The following is a 22681-nucleotide window of genomic DNA, read 5'->3' on the forward strand; positions in this document are numbered from 1 at the left end:
TGCGACAGGTCAAATTTGCGGTGAGTCACATTTTCGGAAAGTAATATTGGCGGCAAATCTCATCGCGCCATTTATTATTCGACAAAAATTGGGGTCCACACAAAATTAGCAAAAATGTGGAAGTCGAGAGATACCGTAATGTGAGTTACCACAAATGTAACATGTCGCACTTCTGAAAATTTTTCCCGATGTCACATTTTTATGAATCAAAGATGCGGCAATATGACTTGCCGCATTGTTGCCAATTTAACGTAGGATTCCGCAATTTTTCCAATTTTGCGTGGATTTTAAACCTTTCCGAATGAGAAATGCCGCAACGTGTTTTGCCATGTAATGTGACTTACAGCAAATCTGAAGATCTGCAAATGTGACATGCAAAAATGTAAGTTGCCAATAATGTGACTTGTCGTATATTTGAATTACAGCAAATGTGACTTACCGCAATGTGATTTGCTGGGGTCGGTACGATCCGGATCCGAAAAAGCACCATTTTATGAAATCTAAATCAATATTTAAATGTATAACAAAAGTCTTCAGCATTCTTTCACAACGTATTTTTTTGCTATTTTTTAATTGAAAATTTAACAATTTTGGATATGCCACGTTTTTGACATGGCCATTAAAATTGTGTTGTCTGACAGATGATAATTGTATAAGGAATTCAATGATTTTTACTATTTTTCACAGTTTGCTTCGATTCATCAAACTCTTCGATTGAAAACTGTTAAAATGTGTTCAAAACATTCGGTACGAGGTTCATAAATTGTTCACAGGTTAAGCCGGAGTATCGAAATAATTTTTTTGCTTTGCGATTGCGAGCACAAACTAGTAGGTGCTACAAACAAAAGAACTTTTTAATAAATAGGAAAGTTCATGCCTTTAAACAACACAACCATTTTTTTTAATGACAGTTTTAGATTATTTAGATTATTGTTTCATGAATTTATACAGAATGTGTAACTGTAGCTGATCGGAAAGGCTTAAAATTTAAATATCCACTTTTTACCAAAAGATTACTATCAGAATAAAATTTAAACGTGTTAAAAAATTGTAAAATATAGGACGAATGGCTAATATAATAGTTTTTAATTTTTTACGAGAAAGAGGCGTGAATTAAATAGGAATTATCTTTTAGAAAATCATATATGGAAATCCGCGAAAAATTAGGATGCTTTTTGGCCTCAAGGAATTCAAAGGAAAATTGAAACCTTGGAAAATTTAAAAGCTTGGAAAACAAAAGATTTTCGAACATTTTTTCAAGTGTGTGTAACAAAGCTGCATATACCAATTCTAAACACATTGTACTTTTTAGGATCCCAATATGCTCCTTTTTCGCATGGTCTTATTTGTCCTTGTACTTTCGTGACTTCCAAGATTTATTCTCGCACTATCGATCGCCATACTATTAGCTTCTAACTGTAATTTTAGCCTCATGGACACAATTTCAACCACATCCTGCGAGATAGAGTTGATTATGATCATTCAGGAAAGGCGAGGCGAATGCCGATGTAGAAGTAAAGCATAAACTTTATGATGAAGCAGCGTTGCTTTATGGGGCTCATGGAAAATAAGTGTGCTAGTCTGACAGTACAGCGGTAAGATCGCTTTTATCGTTCATATATTTTACTCGATTAAAATCCTGTTGCATTTTATTTTTTTGCCGGTGATCGTCACCATAAGTAATAAATTACACCTTATATAAAAAATTTAATTCACAAACTCGTGTCAGGTATCAGTCAATAAATTAATGTTCCTGCTCTTTCTCGAGGTTTATCTCATGCAATACAATTGCTTGTTCAACCCTTTGCCTTTTACGATTAATTTTACAAAAGGTAAGATATTGAACTGGAAACCTTAGACGAATTGCTACTTTCCAATGCAGACTAACCGCTAGTTTGAATTTTTAAAATACGATACCTTAGATAACGATTCTACGAGCATGAAAGTATGGTTCTCTGCAATAAGTCTCTCTGAACTTTTGAAAGGTTTCTTGAGCTTTTTATGACTCCCAAGTGGACCACTTAGAGTTCTGTCGCCGAAATTTCTACTGCTCACAAGAGACCTTGCTCTCAGCTTAAATAATAAAAGTAGTCCCTCGTAAAACGAGTTTCTTTTTTTCAGGCTAGGTACAGTGTACTCATTCTGAATTTTCTCCAAAAAAAAATCATTTTTATCACAATAATACATATAGGCATAATTTTAAAAGAAAAATAATAAATTGTTTGTTTTATTTTTAGGTTTATTTAATTGTCGGATTTTGAGAGTGAACTTGTCAGTAGTTAGTTGCAAATGGGAAACGCAGAGCAGTTTGCTCATAGTTTAAGTCCAAACAAGTCAGTGTCGAGCAGATAGGATGGGTTGACATTCCTGACAGGAAGCACGTGTACTTGCCTGAGCGAGAAGCTTGTATATCGCGTTTGGGCAAGGACCCTGCTACCTTGGTTCTTAGGTACGTACCTAAACCTCTCCAGGAATGTTCCCTTGAAGTGGCTGCTTGTCTCGCCAAACATTCTAAACGCGTAGCTCGACCTGTTCTCCTTTCGACGCGTCCATCATGTTCCTATATAAACCTAACCGACCAATAACTTCGTCCTTGCTAAAACTTCTCTCTCTCATGAAACTTTCATTACTAAAACCCCAAAAACATCAAAGGAAGCCAGCTCTTTTTAACTCTAGTGAATCAGATCTATTGTAAGGACCTTAATCAGGATGATTTAAAAATTAATTTGAAGGTCTTTACGCAAACAATTGCTAATCCTTACAATATCTATGATAGAACAAACTGGCATAGACTTTTATTAAAAGGAAGTTATAAGTGAGAATTTCACTATCGCTAGACGCAAATGGGGGATTCCAAATTTTTTTATTCGTTCACTAAAGTATTTTTTATCGCAAAGAATTTTTTTAAAGCTTTCTTACTTTTGAAACGCCATCAATTTGTAGAGATTCATCAAATATTTCTAATTATTAAATTAATTAAGTAAAATTCATAATCCCTTGCAGTAGCTGTTTATCTCGCCAAACATTCTAAAACCGCAGCTCGAACTATTCTCCTTCCGACTTATCCATCACGTTCCTCAATAAATTAACTGAACCTATTTCCTTGCTGAAACTTTCATCTCACACCAAAGTTTCATTGATGAAATATCAGAATACAATATTTTTTTCAAGAAAGAACTTTGCATTTTCACCTTAAAAAATTGCTCAATTTATACAAATAAACAAATTGTGGAATATTACCACTTTTGAGGTTTTTGCCTGAAGTAGTTATATGATGAAGAATTTTCAAAACCTATTTTATTTTCAAAATGCCCTGAATTTCTCAAAATTAATTAGTTACTTTTAAACAAGTTTGTGAATCCACATCGAAAATTGGACCGTTTCGGATCCACTTGCGGTTCTTTCTAGGAATGGTCCCGGGCTCGTTGTTAAAGCAGTTTTGTAACGGAACGAAATTATTTTTTTAGTGTATGAGAATGTTTAAATGATATCAACTGAAACACACAAGAGTAATTAAATACACCCCCCACGAACCTTGGAATACGCCGGCAATAGAGATAGCGTGAGATAGGGTGAATCTTAAGGAAGCTCAGTAATAAGGGTTTTCTCTGGAGTGGTCAACATTCTAAAATTGAAAAGAGCGGCCTAAAATTTATAAAATTGAATTCAATCGGCGGATTTCAATTAAAGTCATGAAGAGAGGTTTTTCCGAATATCAAAATACAGCTTTTGGGTGATACTTTTGGGTCTCACTAAATGATATGGCTATTCACCAATTTCATAAACTATTCAAAACAAAAGTAGATTAATTTCTACCAATGAAGAAGAAAACTTCCATAACTCTGGTTGTTTTTTAATAGTTTCGATAGTCTAGCCATTGAAGACAAGACTATATATCAGTCGAACCATCAGAGACAAGGCATTTTATTACTTTAGCCAGACAAGACCATGGATCAGTCTAACTAACCGAAGTAAGGCATGTTATTTGTCAAGCTAGTTAGGACAAGTGTATAGATTAGTCCAACCAATCAACTTTGGTAGTCCAGCTAGTTAAGACATGACTGCACGGAGAAAAATCGAAGGTTTTTTTGGCCATATAAATGTGCAGATAGATCATATTGCAAGGTCGACTATAGGAGAGCTCTTGAATATGGCTAAAGCGACTATCCCTAGAAGATAAAAACGAGAGGTCCAAATCGACAATCTCAGAAAGATGACTCGATTGTCTCAGACCGTCGTCTCGGTCATTTCAAGCTGGCTGACCAGATCATTGTGAAGGGTCGGTTTGAAAATCTCAGATGGTCGATCTGATTTTTTCAGACATTCGACTCCATCAACTAGATGCAGGATCACGAGTGCATTGACTCTGCCCCTATCATCTACCTTTGCATGAATCTCAGCAGTTGATTTCAGAACTGAAAAATAAAGATTTAGTTTCAAATTAATTAGTATAACTCAAGTTTATCCTAAGTCGACTAATGCTATAATTAACATTGATTACTTAAATAATTATAATCTATTTCATACTTACATTAACTTCAAAAAGATTTTAATTAAATTTCTTAATTCTCACATTACTAATAGAAAATACTAACGTTACAATTACTTATTTAAAATAGGTACTTACAGAATATGATATTTTCAATGAATTCTCAATACATACACTTCACTTTACACTGAAGTAGTTGGTAAAAACCTTCTTTTTTTAACAGACTTGCTCCTTCTTGGATGGTCGAAATGAATGAAAAAAATATGTGCGTATTGACCATTCCGAAAAGGATACCTTAGTTATCCCTAATAGTGAGTGTAATGCTCTTATAGAAGTCAGACTGGCGATAAAATAAGTCTTTTTAAACGTGTCGAAAAAAATATGAAAGGACCGTTCGACCATGCAGACAGACTTGCTGGCTCTCTAAATTTTGACCATATAACTTTGACCATCCATTTTTCTCCGTGTACGGGTCAGTCCAACCAACAAATGCAATATACTTTGGTAGTCTATCCAGTTAAGACAAGACTATAGGTCTGTCTGATTAACAGAGGCGAGACATGTTATTAGTCCAGCTAGTTAAGACAAGACTATAAATCTTTATGATCAAAAGACGCAAGACATTCTTTGAATCCAGCAAGTTAGACAGCTCTAAAGATCAGTCCAATCAACAGTTGCAAGAAATATTATTAGTCCTGTCAGTTAAGAAAAGACTGTAGATCGGTCTAACCATCAAAGGCAAGGCTCTATGCTTGTCTAGGCTGGATTTTTTATGCAGGCAGACTTCGCAATGTGCCTTGGCTTTTTAATGTCTGTGAACTGTATCAATGAGGTTTTCAAGAAATTCTGTCGGAGGATATTTGATCAGCTATGCGCAATGTGGGCACATACGCCAAGTCTTCTAGATCCAGTTTTCCATGTGCAAAAATAGCCTAAGATAGGTTTATTAGGTTCTTCTGTGGCATTCCTGAACCGGGAATATATGCGCGCTCTAATCAGTCAACGTTCATACAATACTGCGTCTAGTTAAATTGTTCAGTCTATTCTTGTTGAAGTCTATTTTGTAGGTAAGCAGGAGCAAGCTTTAGCTGATATATTCCCATGGCCAGGTTTATTAAATAATTGAAATCGAGTGTCTTACTTTTGTCAATTGGGCCCTTAGTGAATGGACTGGCTTTTTCTTTGATAATTTTACTGATATACAGTTTTCTATTTATTGACTGAATCGTCTTTTACCTTCAATAATTCGAACATTTTGTTGTACTTATTAGCTGGATTGGTCATGCCAGTGTTTCCAGCATTTTCAGTTATTGTATTTAGCAGATTTAATTGAAAAATATGCACCTCAGCTTCAGCTTTCAAGCGGAACGTTAGATTCCCATCTGTTCATATTCTTCTCATTTAATACCACATATCTCGAAAAATTTTGATTTTTTGGACGGGTACCCATCAGGATTTTTTATCAATAGGTTTTAAACTATATTAAATTGAAATCTTAGACAATTTAACCTGATTAAATATTGATGTAAAGATTTGCGGGGACTCTGTTCATAATAATTATTCATATTCATAATAATAATTTTATGGAAATCTGACATTTTGATCAAGTTTGCCGAATCTGAGTGTTCTTATTCGTGTTCTGTGACTCCAGAAACCCTTGTTTATGATCTTCAATTCGTATTCTTTTAATCGAAAACCCACCTTTGACTGAATTTAATAGAAATTTAGCGATTAGAAAGAATTTAAATAATTTAAGTAAATTTTTGTATTTTTAAATTTCGAACCCATGGTCATATTCTGGGATCAAAATATTATATAATTCATGTTGAAATGGTAAGGTAATTTGACAGTGCATTGTTAGTATGAGTATAGTACAGGGTACAGTGTACTTACATAGCATGATTCGAAAACGGGACGGATTTACTTCGGTTATGGTTCCGGTTTCGTTCCGAGCTGCGTACGTTTCCCATTGAAACCGTTCGGACTCGGAACAGAAACGCGATCCTTGTTTTGAGTTCCGTTACAGCACCGGGACGCTCGCATCTTAGACAATACTGGAGTTTGATTCGTTCGGGATCCGGAATGTTCCGACATAATTCCAATACAGAACCGGAACGACGATATACATGGATATAACACCATACATTTAACTAATAGATAAAGAAAGTACCATTATTGATTTAAGCTTGTCGTTTTGGAAGAGAATCTACTTTAGCATGGATAAGTAAAATGTTCTCTATAAACAGCCATGAGATTAAGGATATACAATTTCCATGAATCTCTGCATTTTTATGTAAGGGCCTTCAGAAGGATGATTAAAAAATGAATTAAATGCTGTCTAGACTTAAACTGAATACTCCTTGCAATTATTGTGACTAAGAAAAAAATTGTCTAGGAGTTTATCAAAAAGCATTTTTTTATGAGAATTTTTCTATAGCTAGATACAAATAGTCGGAATCTACGATTCTTACTTTTAATTCTTTAATTGATTAAGTAAAATTGTTATCCCCTTAAAGTGGCTGATTGTCTCAACAAACATTTTAAATGCGGAACTTGACCTGTTCTCTTTTCGAAGCGTCCATCATGTTTCTATTCTACCAGTAACCCTATCATTGCTCATAATTTTGACTCTCTTCAAATTTTCATTACTAAAGCTATACAAATATCAACAGAAGATAGCCATAAACACCATATTGATTTCGAAAAATAGCCTTACATTCTTATCAGAACAAAATTGATCAATTCGTATACCTTCGTAAAATCATTACGTAGTAACTTTTATACCATAAAGTATGGAGTATGCTCCTGAATTTTGCATAGGTCTTTAATAAAATACACGTGAATTGAAACATTGCGTCTGAGAATCGATAAAGAATGAACAGAGGGTAAATATCAGTTTAGATTTGCGAGAGGAAGTGACACAAAAGCTGTTATACTTCATCTCCCATTCGCTGGAAGTAAAACGACTTTTCTTGAGTGTCGCATCGGAGTCTTCTCTGATAAATAGATTTCAAGGTACAATCCGAAGGGGCAAACGCATCCGCTAGGAGGCTGACAATAAGAGAAAGAGAGAGAAATTCAGAAGGGACGATGGCATGAGGTGAGAAAAGGAAGACGAAATACACAGTACACAATACACAGCGTTGGTAATACATAATAAGATACGAGCGGAGAGCATGCAGCATAATCATATATCATAGGTTAGTGCGGTACGGCAGAGTATTTCTTCATATATGAGGAAACATTCACCAACACTACTCTGCAAAAGCCGAGCAGCCGACATCCGCAAAACTACGAACGCTCTGGATCTACCAACACTACTATCGTCATTCGCACCGCTTCTTCTATAAGCAAGAGAGCTCTTATACATTTATATAAATGTGTGCTTGTTTTGGAATGTGTGTTTGTGTCTATGATTGTGTTTTTGTAAATTTGACTGTTTTTGTGTGAGGCATCATTTGAAACAAACGTCCGTGTGCACAGGGGATCTCAAAATGTTTCGCTAACTTTTGCAACTTGCAAAGACGCTGGGCAAAGGAAAGTCTGCACGAGCGGATCCCCGGGTAAACGTTTTGGTCAATGAATAAATAGAAAACGAGAGACGAAACTTGGTGCCATCCATGTCACTACTGCTCCACGCTTACTCTGTTCCTGAGCGACCGAGAATGCAGGTGTGCCATCTTCAACGAAATGAGTTTCACAACGATCTAACATTCCCTAAACTTATTGTTTCACAAACTTCTATCACTTCCAGATAATTTTCACTTATTCTAGTTGTATCTGTAGATAACTATTAATTTTGTTTTTTAAATCATGATCTGCATAGTGCTGCTTACCCAAACATTTTTAAATTTCAAGTCCAAAACTCTTATTAAAATAAAAAAACGTTTCTTTGTTGAAATGTTGTCACAGGCTTATACTGCCCAACATGTCGAAGCCATTTGTGGCTAGAGTTGGATTTTTATTTAATCATTTTGCATGTGGCTTTCCCGGTATATATCATCAGTCACGGACGCATTTTTATAATGCAATGAAGTGATCTGATGAGAGCAGTCTGCTGAGACATATTGGACAAAGCCTGGTTTTTACCCCATTATTGACGGACTGGGTTGCAGTTAAGTACACGATGGGGGGACCTTTAGCTTAAGGTGGGTTCCGAACCACCAGAACCTTGGTGAAGGTACATTGAAAAATTTCAAGAGGTACCAGTTTAGGGATCGAACCCCGGATCTCTGAGGTGAAGTCCAAGGGTCTAACCAACTGAGCCACCAAGGTTCAGTTTATTATTATTATATTATTATTATATTATTATTATTATTATCATCAGTTCTACAGGTAAGACAGCTTAAAAGCTGGTAAATACGCTTTATCAAGTAGAATATACCGCATTTTATTGAGCTAAATGCTGCTTAACTTTGATGATCAAAAGACTGATAGAGTTAATTATATATGTCTAACTAGGCATGGCTATTTCCCTTGCTTAACATATATTTAAAAAATATTCTAACTTAAAAACATTGAAGATGTAGTAGATGAAAACTTTATAAATCAGACAACTTTGTAATTAATCACATTCAAACTTGAATAATTTTTATTTATTTGTTATTCAGTTTTTTGAGCCCTTCTCATTTTAAATTCTAAACGCTAATAGTTGAATAATTAAATACCTGCATTTATTAAAGTCCTATGTTTCGGCATGCCTTAGTATCTACAGAAATTTAGCTTTATTCAAATATACGAAAATTAATTATTTATATACTGAGTATAAGATCCTTTGATATTTTGAAAAAATCTAACCCCGCATTTGATTTAATATTTAAGGAGATTTTTCTGCCAACTCAGGTCAAATCATTTCTTCTCTTACTCGACAAAATTAATTTTCACATTATGAGAATGACAATAGGATCAAGGAAATTAGGGTTTTCCGTTCTAAAACACAGAATATTGAGAAGAAAAATGTTTTGACCTTCCTGAAACATAGTAAATAATGGCCACATAGGTCGATTTTCCATCATATAGTATAGAAATAATTTTATTTTTGGTCCTTATGCAGTTGTCATTCTCATGTTTTCAAACATTTTTGAATTCCAGTAGAAACACTTTTTAATGTTTTGGTATATCAAAGAATAGATATACGGTACACATTTAACAGGTTCGATGAAGTCTTCCATATATTTTTATGATTTTGTGAAGGAATAAGCAGTTTTACAATGTTTGAGATCGAAAGTTAGATCAGATTTATATTTCTGATCCACTCTCCAACGTATAATATTTCTGTTCCTAATTATTACCCTAATTATTATTATCCCTGGCTTTCAATGTGATTTAGACAATAATTAGGTTTTCGTCAGATGTTGATAGGGTGGTACTGAGATACACCAAAATATAGGACTGTAATAAATACAGCAATTAAATTTCAATCTAAAAAATGTCTAATCGAATCCTTACAAATTACAAATAACACAAATTGAAAAAAAAAGTTGCATAAATCGAACTTCAAAATTTGCGCAATTTTAAACCACAAACCTTTGTAGGCAGTTTCAAAGTATGGTGATTTCAAACTAGAATAATTCCAATCTATAACACACACACACCCAATGTTGGGCCTCGAATTTGCAAAGTAAGTTTAGAAGTAAAGTTGACATTGTGAAATTTCATTTAACTTTTTTTTATATAAGAAATGTGTTGAATTTATTAATGTGCATCGAAAAATGTATTATGACTATAGAAATAAATTTATTTTGGAATAATAATTCTAACTAGTACAAAAATATTATCTTAAATACATTAATCAAAGTATTAGTTTATAGCACATTTTCCCTCAAAACGCGATACATTATTAATACAAACATGATAAATCACCAATCTAATGATGATAACGGCAATAACTGTAGAAAACTAATTCGTCGAGCCGCTAAAATCAGAAATTATTACGCCTAAGCGGAAAATAAGTCTCAGTAAGTGTTTACGACAGTATTCTTGTGAAATACGACCAGGTAGTTTGCCGGCCGAGAATTCAAACGGCATCGCTACCATTTAATGGCACCATGTGGTCAAAAAATAAAGATGAACCGCCCGGCAAGGAAACTTATCGCGAAACGACCAAAGACTGGATGAGAGAAGGAAGAGTCCTCTAACTCTGCTTTTTCTTCAAGAAGCCGGGGAAAGACCAAAACGGCCTTATGCCATTAAACGTACTTACATGAGATACTAGCCTCTGGTCGTTCGACCGAGTATCAATCAAGATAATAGGACAATAAATATCTACTAGGTAGACAGTCGGCCGAGGTCAAAAGTGCAGCAGCCTGCAATTTCTGCCCGATTTCACGCTCCCGGTTACAGACCTGATTTATAACTCACGCATTAAGTTCAAATGTAGTCAGCTATTTAAGAGACATCCAAATCTTAAAATAATTTTGTATTAGCAACCAGAAAAAGAGCTAACTGATTAACTTCTTAAAGCTTTCAAAATTAAAGCGTCTAAATTTACAAGCCTTATTACAAAGTAGGTCAATCGATGTTATTTGAAATTTAAAAAATTCCTAGTTACATACTCAAATCTCAAGGTTTGTAGTATTAATCGATAAAAAATCTGTTAAATAATTTTATTTTCTATTACATAAATTATCTAGTTGTCTTAATGCATGGCATAATGTTTATACTCGCTCTTATTTCAAATGAAGTTCTGCACAGTTAAGGGAGTATAAAATAAATGCTAAATGTGGTGACCTGGTAAAACTTCAGTCTTTAATAATAAAATGTCTCCTACAGAGTACCTTAAGGCGTTTGTGTATTTAATTTTTAAAAATGTTAAAAAGTACAATAAACAATCTTATTTTGCTTGTGCATAATCTATAAAGCTACGGACACTTTTGGTCTTACCATACAGCTGGGTAGAGCTCGAGCTAACCATTAAAAGTTGCAAATTGCTGCAGACACGCTGCGAGCCCTGTACCCGGTTGCGTCTTGGGCATTCGTCCTATACCCAACTTACTCACTTACTTACCCATTTACTTAGTTTCTTACTCGTTCACTTATACTAGAGCACTTTCCTGCTTATTGCCTTCTTCTTTAGTCACCCAACTTTTTGTGCCACATACTTCTCATTTTTTCATTCCGCTTTCCTGTCCCCTTTACGCGCACCTGCTCGTAGTCCGAAAAACTTTATTGTCCTCCTTATTCAACTATAGTTTCTGCATGGAAACTAACATAAATGGTCATACTTTTTAGAGTCGCTTTTTAAATTGATGCATTTCCCTATCCAACTTTGTGAACATCCACATTTCAAAGTGCTAGAAAAGATGCTGTTCTTTATATACTTTTATTTTTAAGATTTATTATCATTAGATTATAACTCTTACAAGTAAAGGTTATTTATAAAATTGATTATATTGACATTCTAATACAGTTCAATATTTTTCTAATATGTGAAAATTGTTTCACGTAAGTCAAGGGTAGGGTAGACCGGGTTAAGATTGACCGATTAATAGTCATTGCTCTATAAAAAGTTAACGAGAAGTACAATTAATTCATTTTTTATTTACTGCGAATTTCGCATCATTGAATTTGATTTTTCTGTACGTATTTATTATATTAATAGAATTGTGATTTCGAAATTTAAGAATTTCTAATAAGATGCAATCCGTCAGTCATGTCCTGCATACCGATATCAGACCGAGGGTGATTTGAAAAAAAAAAATTTATTATTTTTTTATATCTTAGAATGTGCAAAATTAACCCGTAGACTTTGTACGTAATGTCTTGGAGAAAGTATCTTTAATAGATGCAGACATAATTAGAAGTATTTCCTATAAAAACAGTAAGACGTAGATGTGGTATAATCTTTTATTCGTTCCTATTCTGCTGAGTGCAGGTAACATGCGCAAATATCTGCCAAATAATTAGGAATATCTACTTTATCACCAATTGAGAAATAAAACATTGTATGTGTACTTTAAAAACTCCTTATTTCGAGGTTAGACTTTATCGTATTATCTACCAAGTTCATAGTAGAATTACCATCCAAGCATTCGTCAACTATTTTGTCTATGCCCTCTATTTAGTTTGAATTCTTTAAAATTTTACAATATTTGTATACATTTAAATGCCAATTATTTTAGTACAAAATTTATAAACTTCAATTTTCACCTGAAATCAGTGTTAAAAATCAGAATTTTATGATTTTAAACAAAATTCAATTCCTATCAAAAGTGGACTTGGCAACGCTTAGCTTTCGCTGCTGCAATTGAAAATAAAACCTCTTAATAATTAACATGGCTGAATGAATGGTCGGGAACCATAATAGGGTAACCCTTATTCAGAAAAATTTGCAGGGAGCGGATAAAATGTTCACCGATTAAGTTTTGGCATAGCCCCTTAAAAAACTTTGTTATCTTTATTAAAAATAGTAATATCTAGTTTTTTCACTTTCTAAAAAAGCAGGACACGTATGGAAGATTTAGACAAAACAAATGCCAAAAAAGTGAATTTTGAAAATTTGGTGTGCTAGCCCCTTATAATTCCCGGTCATTCAATATTCATTGATTGAAGTTCGTATCATATAAAGAAAAAGAGAAGCTCTAACTATGTAGGGTAGAGCCGATTATGTGATATTCGTCAACGTCAAACCCTTGTGTGTACTATCGTGTTCCGATTCGCAGCACATGTTTTGGTATCAGGAATTATAATTCGGCTCAATTATTATTATCCTCTTATTCCAATACTCGTGGTCATCTGTGGTCTACTCACTTTGATGTGAACTATTATACATACTGCCATATTTACGTACAGATACGGGACTCGAAATTTGATATTCCGAGAGATGCGCTGCCAGGAACAACTGTTATAGTTGTCTGCTCGCATTTACTGTAATATACATTACATTACCATATATTTTACTTTCTAAAAAGGTAGCATATACGTTATAGTAAGCTCCTTATGATAATATAAAATATTATTTATAGATTCCAGCACTGCAATTTTTTTATCATTTATATAAACAAAAATTGTTTATTATTTGAAATTTAGAAAAGGAGAAGCTATCCAGAATCTTAATGTTTTTTTTTGTGTTTTTCAAAAGCCTAAAATAACTTTGCTTCGTGTTTTTTATGAAAAGTACTTAAAAAATCGTTTTTAGAAATCCTAAAAGTGATAGAGGTCTTTATTAATGAATCGGGTTCTAACAATCTCAACCATCACCTATTTCGAGCTTAAAAATAAACTATCAGGCGATTAAACTCAGCAGGCGGATTTAGTTTTTTATTCCTTGTGATTTAAGTAATTCCGTTATCACGATCAAATCGAGTTTCCTTCTATAACTTGAACATACATTGTAGGTTGAGTGTATTTGTAAAACAGTAATATCAAATCACGAAATTCACAGTCAAATAGATTCACAAATACGTATCTATTTAGAAATATCTAGATAGGTTGAATACTCCTGATGAACATCACCAAAGTAGATGAAATTAGTATAAATATCAAGTGCAAGGAACTAATGTAGCCTACTAGTTTTGTTTATTTGACTAAAATAATATTGGCCAATTTCTATTCCTCTCAATGAAAGTACCTAAAATTAGACATCAGAAGCTTTAGATGAATTAAAAATATAAAAGTAATACTGGTTTCATTTTGTTTAAAAAAGTAATTCACGCCAGATTTGCTATGACTTTATCGTAAAAGATGTCAAACAAGGATCATGATCTTTTACACTATTTATAACTGATGGAAAAAAAAGTTGAACAAAAGATAAATAATTACCAAGATTTCTTCTGGAATGATGTTTTTGTGTTAATGCCATACTTATAGAATAAATAAAAATATATAAAACAAAAGTGGAGTGCTTGTGACTAGAAACCCGTTTATGTTTGCCATCGATGCTTTTTTTGTAAGTACTGCAAAAGCCACGTGATACTTAGACTCCTACTTAGTTATCACTATATAAGCAGGAACTACACGGGACTGCACTATAGAACCATATAGACCGCAAGTTTGTGGATTAAATCGGTGCACAGTGGTTAGCTAGATTGAGAAAATGAAAAGTAACGATTCAATACCTGCGTCAACAGTCGCGTATTGCGAATTAACGCTTTCTATGAGAGTGTCGTCCGCATCGCAGACACCATTTTTCCATTAACCAACACTCTGCCAAGACCTTCTTCGCCCCTTCGTCAGCGAACCGTTTCACGGCCATACGGCGACGCAGAGGTTTTCATATCCATAAACAGTTCACCTTAGTATCATACCAATTTCACTGTTTAAAATTTGTACGAAAATTTGTCGATAAAATACTTCTACGTGTATATTTGTAATGGATGATTTGTCACTGAAATGGGCCAGTGTCATGTTTTCTTGATTTGTTTCTTTATCATTTTCTATTTTTCACTGAATTTATATTTATGTACAAGTGGCTCAAAGCATTTTGGAAATAAAAAATACTTTCTGTTTCTATTCTAGTGACAGCTAAGAATGGAAGGTAACTGTTATTCAATACGCTAGTGTAGAATCTGTCAGATAGAAAATGCTCTTTTCATTAATGGCGGAAATGCAAAGTATTTTTTTTTTTATTGTACACTGAAAGAAATAAATTGCTGTTACAATCATATTGCGCGGTAGATCAGCCATCGATATGTCTATTCCACCCATAAATATTGCTGTTCTAACCCGCAATATAACTGTATCAGCAATTTATTTCTTTCGGTGTATACTTTATAATTTTAATATTGATTAATTTTTAATCTGTGGTTAAATAATAATTATTATTATATTGTATATTAATAACAAGCGTATTTTTGGTAGAAGGCTTATCATATCCTAAAAATTATTCATTGACAAATAAAAAACATAAAAAAATTAAACTTTTAGACAAATATATGCTGGGTGCTTTTCTTTAATCCAACTATGTTGAGGTGTGACTCAAATTGAAGGAGTTGATATGTAGTTGTGTCGTAAAAAATCAAATCTACTATGCCATTATATAGAATTTTTGGTCTGTTTGGTAGATCCCTATACTGGAATCTTTTCTCTTTGCTCGATAGGTCTTCTAAGCAGGCTTTTTCTAAAGATCTTCGCATTTAGATCTTCATTGAAAAATAAATTTATATAGGCTATAGTGACATATTTTTTAGAGGTTCAAATATGAGAAAAATAAAGAAATTTCATTTTAAGGCAACTAACTATATGCTCTGCCGTGATTTTAGAAAACACCGTTACTGCAGAAAATCAAAAAACGAGTATTTTATACCGTTAGAAGCGTGAAGAAAAGATGCACCAGATTATCAAACTAATTTTTTTTAATTTTTAATAACTCTTAAAATCATTATTGCTAAATTGTGGCAAAAGCCCGTTAACAGATTCCTAAGAATGTTCATTAAGAATTAATATTTGCTTTGTTATAGTGATTTTTTGATCAGTTGGTGAAAGTTAGAAGAATAAGGAAATTCCGCTTTTTGGAAGGCGAAGCTGCATTCTTAATTTTCTTCTCACTTTCTTTGGATTAAAGTTTTATAAAAATCAAAAAATTCTAATGTATTCTTATCGGCATTTTACAAATTCCGGCTGAACATTTTCCTCTTACCCATTTCTAAATTTTGAATTTGTAATTTTTTTAATATCTTTACCGCTAAAAGATGTACATAATTAATCGTAATGACTAGATTAACGAAAGGAGTTTAATTTGTTGAATATAAACTAATCAAGACAGTAAAAAATATAGGTAAAGCACAAGGGGAAATAACTGTTTAGAAACCACCGGTTGTCTTTTTATTTTATTATTTTTTGATACTTCAATTGTCATAACACTTTGAAAAAAAAACAAGTAACTCGAATTTTCTTAAAAGTGCAAGTGGAAATTAAAGTGTAAACGATACATAGTGACCCCCAGCTGATGTTCATATAAGCATTTTATGTGGCACCCTGTTTCCAGATTACAACTAACCATTTTTTCTGTTCTTTTATCTGAAATATATCATATTCACACAGTTATTTTTAACAAATTCTAAAAAAAAAATATTTTAACAATGTTTGAACTCGAATTAACCGTATTAAATTTAAGAAAATAAACCACGTGTCGACTTTTGCCAGTAACTGGCATCACTAACTAAAGATACTGTGGGTTAGTACAAAGCGGCAAACGTCAGCATACGATGGGCACCCGTTCAAAGCAGACCTTTTAAAAAAAGGGGGTATTATTACCCGCTGTGCCGTCAGCAAGTTTATTATCTAAAGTAAAATAATTTTTTTTAAAATTATTTTATAGTCTCTTGCTTTTGCGGATGGCCTGTAATTTACGGCGATGCTTGCTTCGCATACAAACAATCACTTGCAATAGTGTGAAGTTTCCCAATGTGTCATGAGCACCGCGCAGTGCTTTGCAACGACTGTGTTATGGATTTTTAGTAAAAAACTTACTTTTTGTGGGTTTTTACGAAATTTATTTTTAACTTGCTTAAATTAAACTAATGACTATAAAACCGATTTTATTTTAAAAAACATATCGTAAACTACATTACAAAATTGTTGTGCGCAAAAATATTCAAAACTAGCTGCGCGGACATGTTTAAATACGTAGGGTGATTAACACCCGTTGTGCCATTTATGTAAAAAAAAGAAGTTGTGCCAGTTAAGGATATATTTTCTTTAATCTCACACTCAAAAATAAAGCTATATTCAGTATCCTTTTTAACAATGTCCAATTATGACTAAAATAGCAATAAAGATTACTTTTTTTAAGAACAATGGAAATAATTTTTATGACGAATCAATGAAAGGCTGGTATTAATTCTTACGAAAAAATTATTCACATAGGAATTTGATGAATAATTCAAATAGTATAGTCCAAGAAACGGTAGAAAATGGAAAAAGATGTGTTTTTCGCTCCTATTCAGCATGATCATTCGAGTTTTTTTAATACGATACTGAAGCGATTGTGGTTTTATTGACAGAATGAAGCAATGAGGTTATCATAAGAAAATGAGTTACAGTTGAAAAATGGTCCTGCCGGTAATATTAAATATTTCTTTCTCTAACAAACTGTTCAAAATAAATTTTGTTACCCTAACATCAATAAATAGTGTAAATACTTTATGTTGGTTCAGAATCACAAGTAGTATCTTTTGACTTAGAGAAGTTTTTCAATTAAAATGTGAATAATATTTCCATGGCTAGATGCACTTTAAAATTTGATCTTGTACATGACTTAAATAACGTAAATGTCCTTTAATATCTACCAGATATCTATGACGCCATTGTACACATTGGTATGTATGAAGAATCTTCTTCAGAAAGTTGGTTAGGACTCCGGAATTCCGCGATTCAATTTTCCAAAGTATTTCCTCTATAGAGTGGAGTTTGTGGTAGCATTTTTCCGAAATGACTCGAAAGAAGGAAATTTACTCTTTCAAGGATCCTAAATCCTTATCTGTTAATCTTTAGTGCAGACTCTTGAAAGGAATAAATTCGTAACCTAATAGGTGAACCCTGAAGAAGAAAGTTGTTGAGTCTCGAGCGCGCTTTTAGGTCTCTAAGCGCCTTATATGCATTCGATCGACTTTGACCCGTACAACTCTCAACCTCTTCGACCCGAAAGAGAGGCTAAGGTTAAGATACGATTCTTATTTCTTTTCCCTGTAAACGTATGCTTGTGTTACAAGATGTTTGCGGTTCCTGACCGCCAGTAACTTCTACAACTAAACCAAACCCCTCTTTCTGTTTGTTACAGGAGATGAAAGTCAACTGGGCGACGTCGCCGGGTAACCAACCGAAACAGGATACAAGCAGTGAGTACAAATTTACGATTCACCTAGCATGCGCCTTTTATATAGGTTGAAAATTCGAAAAAAGAAGGGGTTACCATTTTCATCAAAAATAAAATAAAAATGAATATAGAATTCTCTGATGAATTTACAATATGTATAAGGTATGTGTAGAATATAAATCAGTGAATTTATGTTCTCGAAATTTTTGTTTTCATCCGAAATTAGTATCCTCACAAAACATAATGTCTTTGTAAATAAAATCGAAAAGTTTTAACAAATCATGGAATGCACAGTGCAGGCTTTAAGAAATAGAAATACTGGCGTGCGTTATATTTCCCATATCTCGGAAGTAGTAACGATTTAGCGTGCTCGTAATTCGCTAAGGATGTTCCCGCTTCCGCATATAGAGGCTGCCCAATGCAGAGACAGTTAGGCATTAAACGTACGGCTCTCTGTAAGCTCTTCCCTCTTCTTGTAGGGAAGAGAAAGGGAGTACGTATACTTGTATAATACTAGCTGCACACAAATCCTCGTACTTCCTTCCTTGAGTTTCCGGTCGACCGTATCTCGAGACACTGGAGAGACTCGGATGCAGTTCGCGGAGGAGGCTGCGTTCACTTTTTTCCTTATTCTTTTTCTCCCTTATTTGCATAAGAGCTGCCACATTTATGTGCTCATTCCTGACTCTAACAGACTCCCATACTCGTTTTTCATAAAAAGACCATTTGCCAATTGTTCTCTATTTAAATTCAAGTATTGACAATTTCTTCTGCTGAAGTTACAGCAAAGGAGGAAAATTCCGCTTAGATGAAAGTGGGAACAAGCCATTATGATATGTCCAAACTTTTAATTTTTAATGGTTCAATTCCCAGTTTCCGAGTCTGAATATTTTGATCTTTCGGAAGAATAAGAAATAAAATTTTGCAACCTTTGGATGAGTTTTCCCAGGAGATTCTGTTCGAGATAATTTACAATTGAATTGTCTACTATTTGAAAAAAAACAAGATAAAAGAAATGTAATTATGAAAGCTCGTTTCCTGTAGTAAATAGTACTTTGTAAGGTTCATGTCAGCAATATCTCGAATCATCTCGGATATTTGGTGCCGACTGGTCGATTAAACAGTAGAGGAAAGAATTATTAATGATTCCGGTTTCTGTCTCCGTGCCAATGAAGAAGAGAAACCGGAACTATTAGTAATGTCTTTCCAAGTTTGCCAAACTATCACTGGCAGCAAATACGCATCCTTATAAGAAGTGAATACACGAAGCATTATTATTGCACCGAAAGACTTAGAGTTAGGGTTAAATAAAAAACAAGCACCCTCTCTATAAGCATGCATATAAATATAATTTATTTGAATCATTTTCTCAAAGATTTCGTGGCTTTGTCTGAGATTTCTCTAGCAATTTGTTATGCCTTGAAAATATAATAACCATAAAACTTACACCCTATCGATTTTCACATCAAATAAAGTAGGACTTTTTATGGTTTTCGTGGAGGACTGCGGTGAAGAGTCGTGAATTTCACCTGGCTTGTGGAGGTTTGCGTCCACCTGAGGTTAGTGCGTTTGAAATTCACAGCGAGCGACAAACAATATTTAAGTCAGTCTGAAATTCCTCCTTTTATGGACTTGTAAACCAGGGACAGACACATGGGACCCCAATCCCACCTTTTCCAACGTCATTCGACTTTGTTACCCTTTCGCAAAGTTCGGTTAGATGGTACTCTATACTTAACTCGTCTCTTGTCCCTACCATCAAATCTTTCCTTTTAAGAATCCCCTTACCACTGCATATTATTCTATGACCCCTTTGCTCCATCTGCCTATACTTCGTGCCAGAAAATGCAAATCTTAAGTAAAACGTATCTCTCCATTCCCTCATCAAACATAGCCGGATACTTTTCCGCGTCGTTGCTTCTGAGGATCAGAGTACTTTGTCCCATTCAGTCCTCTGCTAGAAAGTCACGAATGCTGTATCGGCCTTATTAGTAGTAAATGTGGTTATGGTATTCAACCAAGAAAGTATGTCCTATTATTCTCCTTGATCAGAAAATGTGGCCTCAAAGTTTTCAAAACATACATTTAATATCAGGACAATCGATGACGTTGTATATCAAATTTAGGTACATTTTAAATTCAAAAATACGAGCTGCAAAATCAAAGTTTTTACAAAAATTAGTGCAACAGTCAATATTGAAATGATATTAAAAGAAGTAGCTAGAAATGTACGCATATCTCTTAGGTTTGATTAACGTAAATAGCTTACTAATTCTAGATAGGCGAACTCCGTAAAGGATGATTATTTGAAAGGCAATGAATCTTAAGTCGTATACAAAGGCTCTTAATATTAAACTTTATTTTTCTTATCTGTAGGAAAATCCCAGAAAATCGAAAACGTGCGTTTTACCAAGTATTATAAATCCTCAATAAAGAACCAAAGTGGTAGCCCTCTTGTTCGAATTATTGTAGCTCCGTAGGGGTTGAGCTTCGAAATTTGCAAAGCATATTAACTTTTAAGTGTGTTCTTCTAGAGGGACCCATAATCCCTCGCATAATTCCTACATCTTACGAAAAAATTATTTGACAATATCAAATGCATTTGTAAGACATGGTAAATAGAAAAATAATTAAAACTGACATCAATACCCTTTTAAGTTATTAAACAATTTATCGTTTTTAGCATTAAAACATCTACAATAAACAAACAAATGAACTGCAAAATCATAAATCCTCTTTTTGTTAATCTCTTAATTCTTGGCAAATGAATTTTTCGTAATAAGGGTGGTAACATAGGAGGATACAAGCAATTTTTTATATTTACTGGTTTTTATACTTTGTAGAAACTAAATTATCTACCATCGGGAATCCTCTAATCTCTGGTCATTTGTCTTTCATTATGAATTACGTTTACGAATAATCGTACTGGTATTTAGAGACACAAAGGATATACACGTGTGCTGCGACACAAAGGGTATACGGTAGGTATGGGCGTCCCACTCGAATATTCCGTTTACATCAGCGTCCAACGTTTACCGTAAGCCGATTGACTTTGCTGTTTGTGCGTACTCTAATGGGCCCGTTATCGTTATGAGCGATATATACGTTGTCACACACGTTGAATTACGCAAAAAATACACAACTACCCGCTGCAATTTCGCATGGACACTCAATAATTTCACAATAAAAACTTGAATTAAGAAAATATCAACATATATTGGAGTCTTCGTTTTCAAAGTTACTGCAAAGAAATTGGAATTTATCCTTTCTTACCGCGTAATAAAAAGGAATACAGGGTATTCATAGTAATAGTACCCTTGAAGTTAATATCAGTCACTGAGATCATTGAAACTTTACAGGTTAATACTGTCGTTCCATGCATACTAATAGTAATATGTAATGTCGAGCACAGCTTTAAGTTACATTAAAACAATTATTTGTATATGCGCATATAAATAAAATTAAATATAGCCTTTTAACTATTTCTTACTACTCGAAACCCATTATCAAGGCTGATCCCTATTTAGACCTTGACCCGAATTTGGAGATTATTTACAGTTGTTGCAATGAACAACAATTATTTAACAAACCAAATATAATTTTGCTTATATTTCGAAAACACTAAGGCTACTTTAAATTGCGTAATGATTTTAATGAACAAAATTGGACTGTTGCTTGAAAAATGATTGTTGAAGTGAAAATGCAAACATCAACGTCTGGAAGTTGTTCGTCAACTATGATTGTCATTGTTTGAATGGGTTGTTGCGAATCTAGTTAGAAGGAGAAATCCGCAGTCTCCATTAATATTGCAGGAGTGAGGAGCAAGTGGGAATAAACAATTGACCGCTAACGTATAATACAAGCGCGATGATTGTCCGTTGCGGAACTGCAACTTTGCAGATTTGGAATCCGCTGAACTCATTTGAATATCGAGGAAAACTAGTCGTAGTGAAACAGCGGTAGTGCAAGTCTCTAACTGTAATGTTCTAGGTAATAAATTCAGGTTGACAAATTTACAAACCCGCTCTTTGTTCGATCATCATCAAATGTTTATTTCTGCTTTAAGAAATTATTTAAGAAACGGGTAAAGTGTACTATTCAATCCAAAGCATCCTTTCAATTGGAGCAAAAGCAGGTCAAGGACGGCTGCCCGAGTAAAAATGCTTCGACTTGAGTTCCACTTGAATTGCCCCCAATCAAGACATGCTGAAGTCGAAACGTTCGACTTGAGTATGTCTCAGTTTTGAGACCAAGTCAGACTTCAATTCATGTCTCAGAGACAAGTTTCTCTGTCTTAAAGACAAAAATTTATCTGTTGAGTCGAATAGTTATGAGAGTAACGCGAGAGATTTATTACTTCGAGTATATACCTATCCTAACCGAAAGGGTCATTCGAACTGTTATAAAAGCTAATCTTTTCAAATGGTTAAACAATATTG

General features: G+C 33.8%; 1 protein-coding gene across 1 annotated transcript in view; it reads left to right on the forward strand.

The window, feature by feature from the left end:
* The window catches only part of LOC117168023 (nucleolysin TIAR-like), a 1157331-nt gene that overhangs the window by 545070 nt on the left and 589580 nt on the right, over positions 1–22681 (forward strand). Inside the window, exon 4 of the mRNA XM_033353341.1 lies at positions 18207–18264. Within this exon, the coding sequence (XP_033209232.1) occupies positions 18207–18264 (58 nt within the window). The remainder of the gene's footprint in view (positions 1–18206; positions 18265–22681) is intronic.

The sequence above is a fragment of the Belonocnema kinseyi genome, chromosome 2, assembly GCF_010883055.1.
Source record: "Belonocnema kinseyi isolate 2016_QV_RU_SX_M_011 chromosome 2, B_treatae_v1, whole genome shotgun sequence".
Taxonomy (NCBI): domain Eukaryota; kingdom Metazoa; phylum Arthropoda; class Insecta; order Hymenoptera; family Cynipidae; genus Belonocnema; species Belonocnema kinseyi.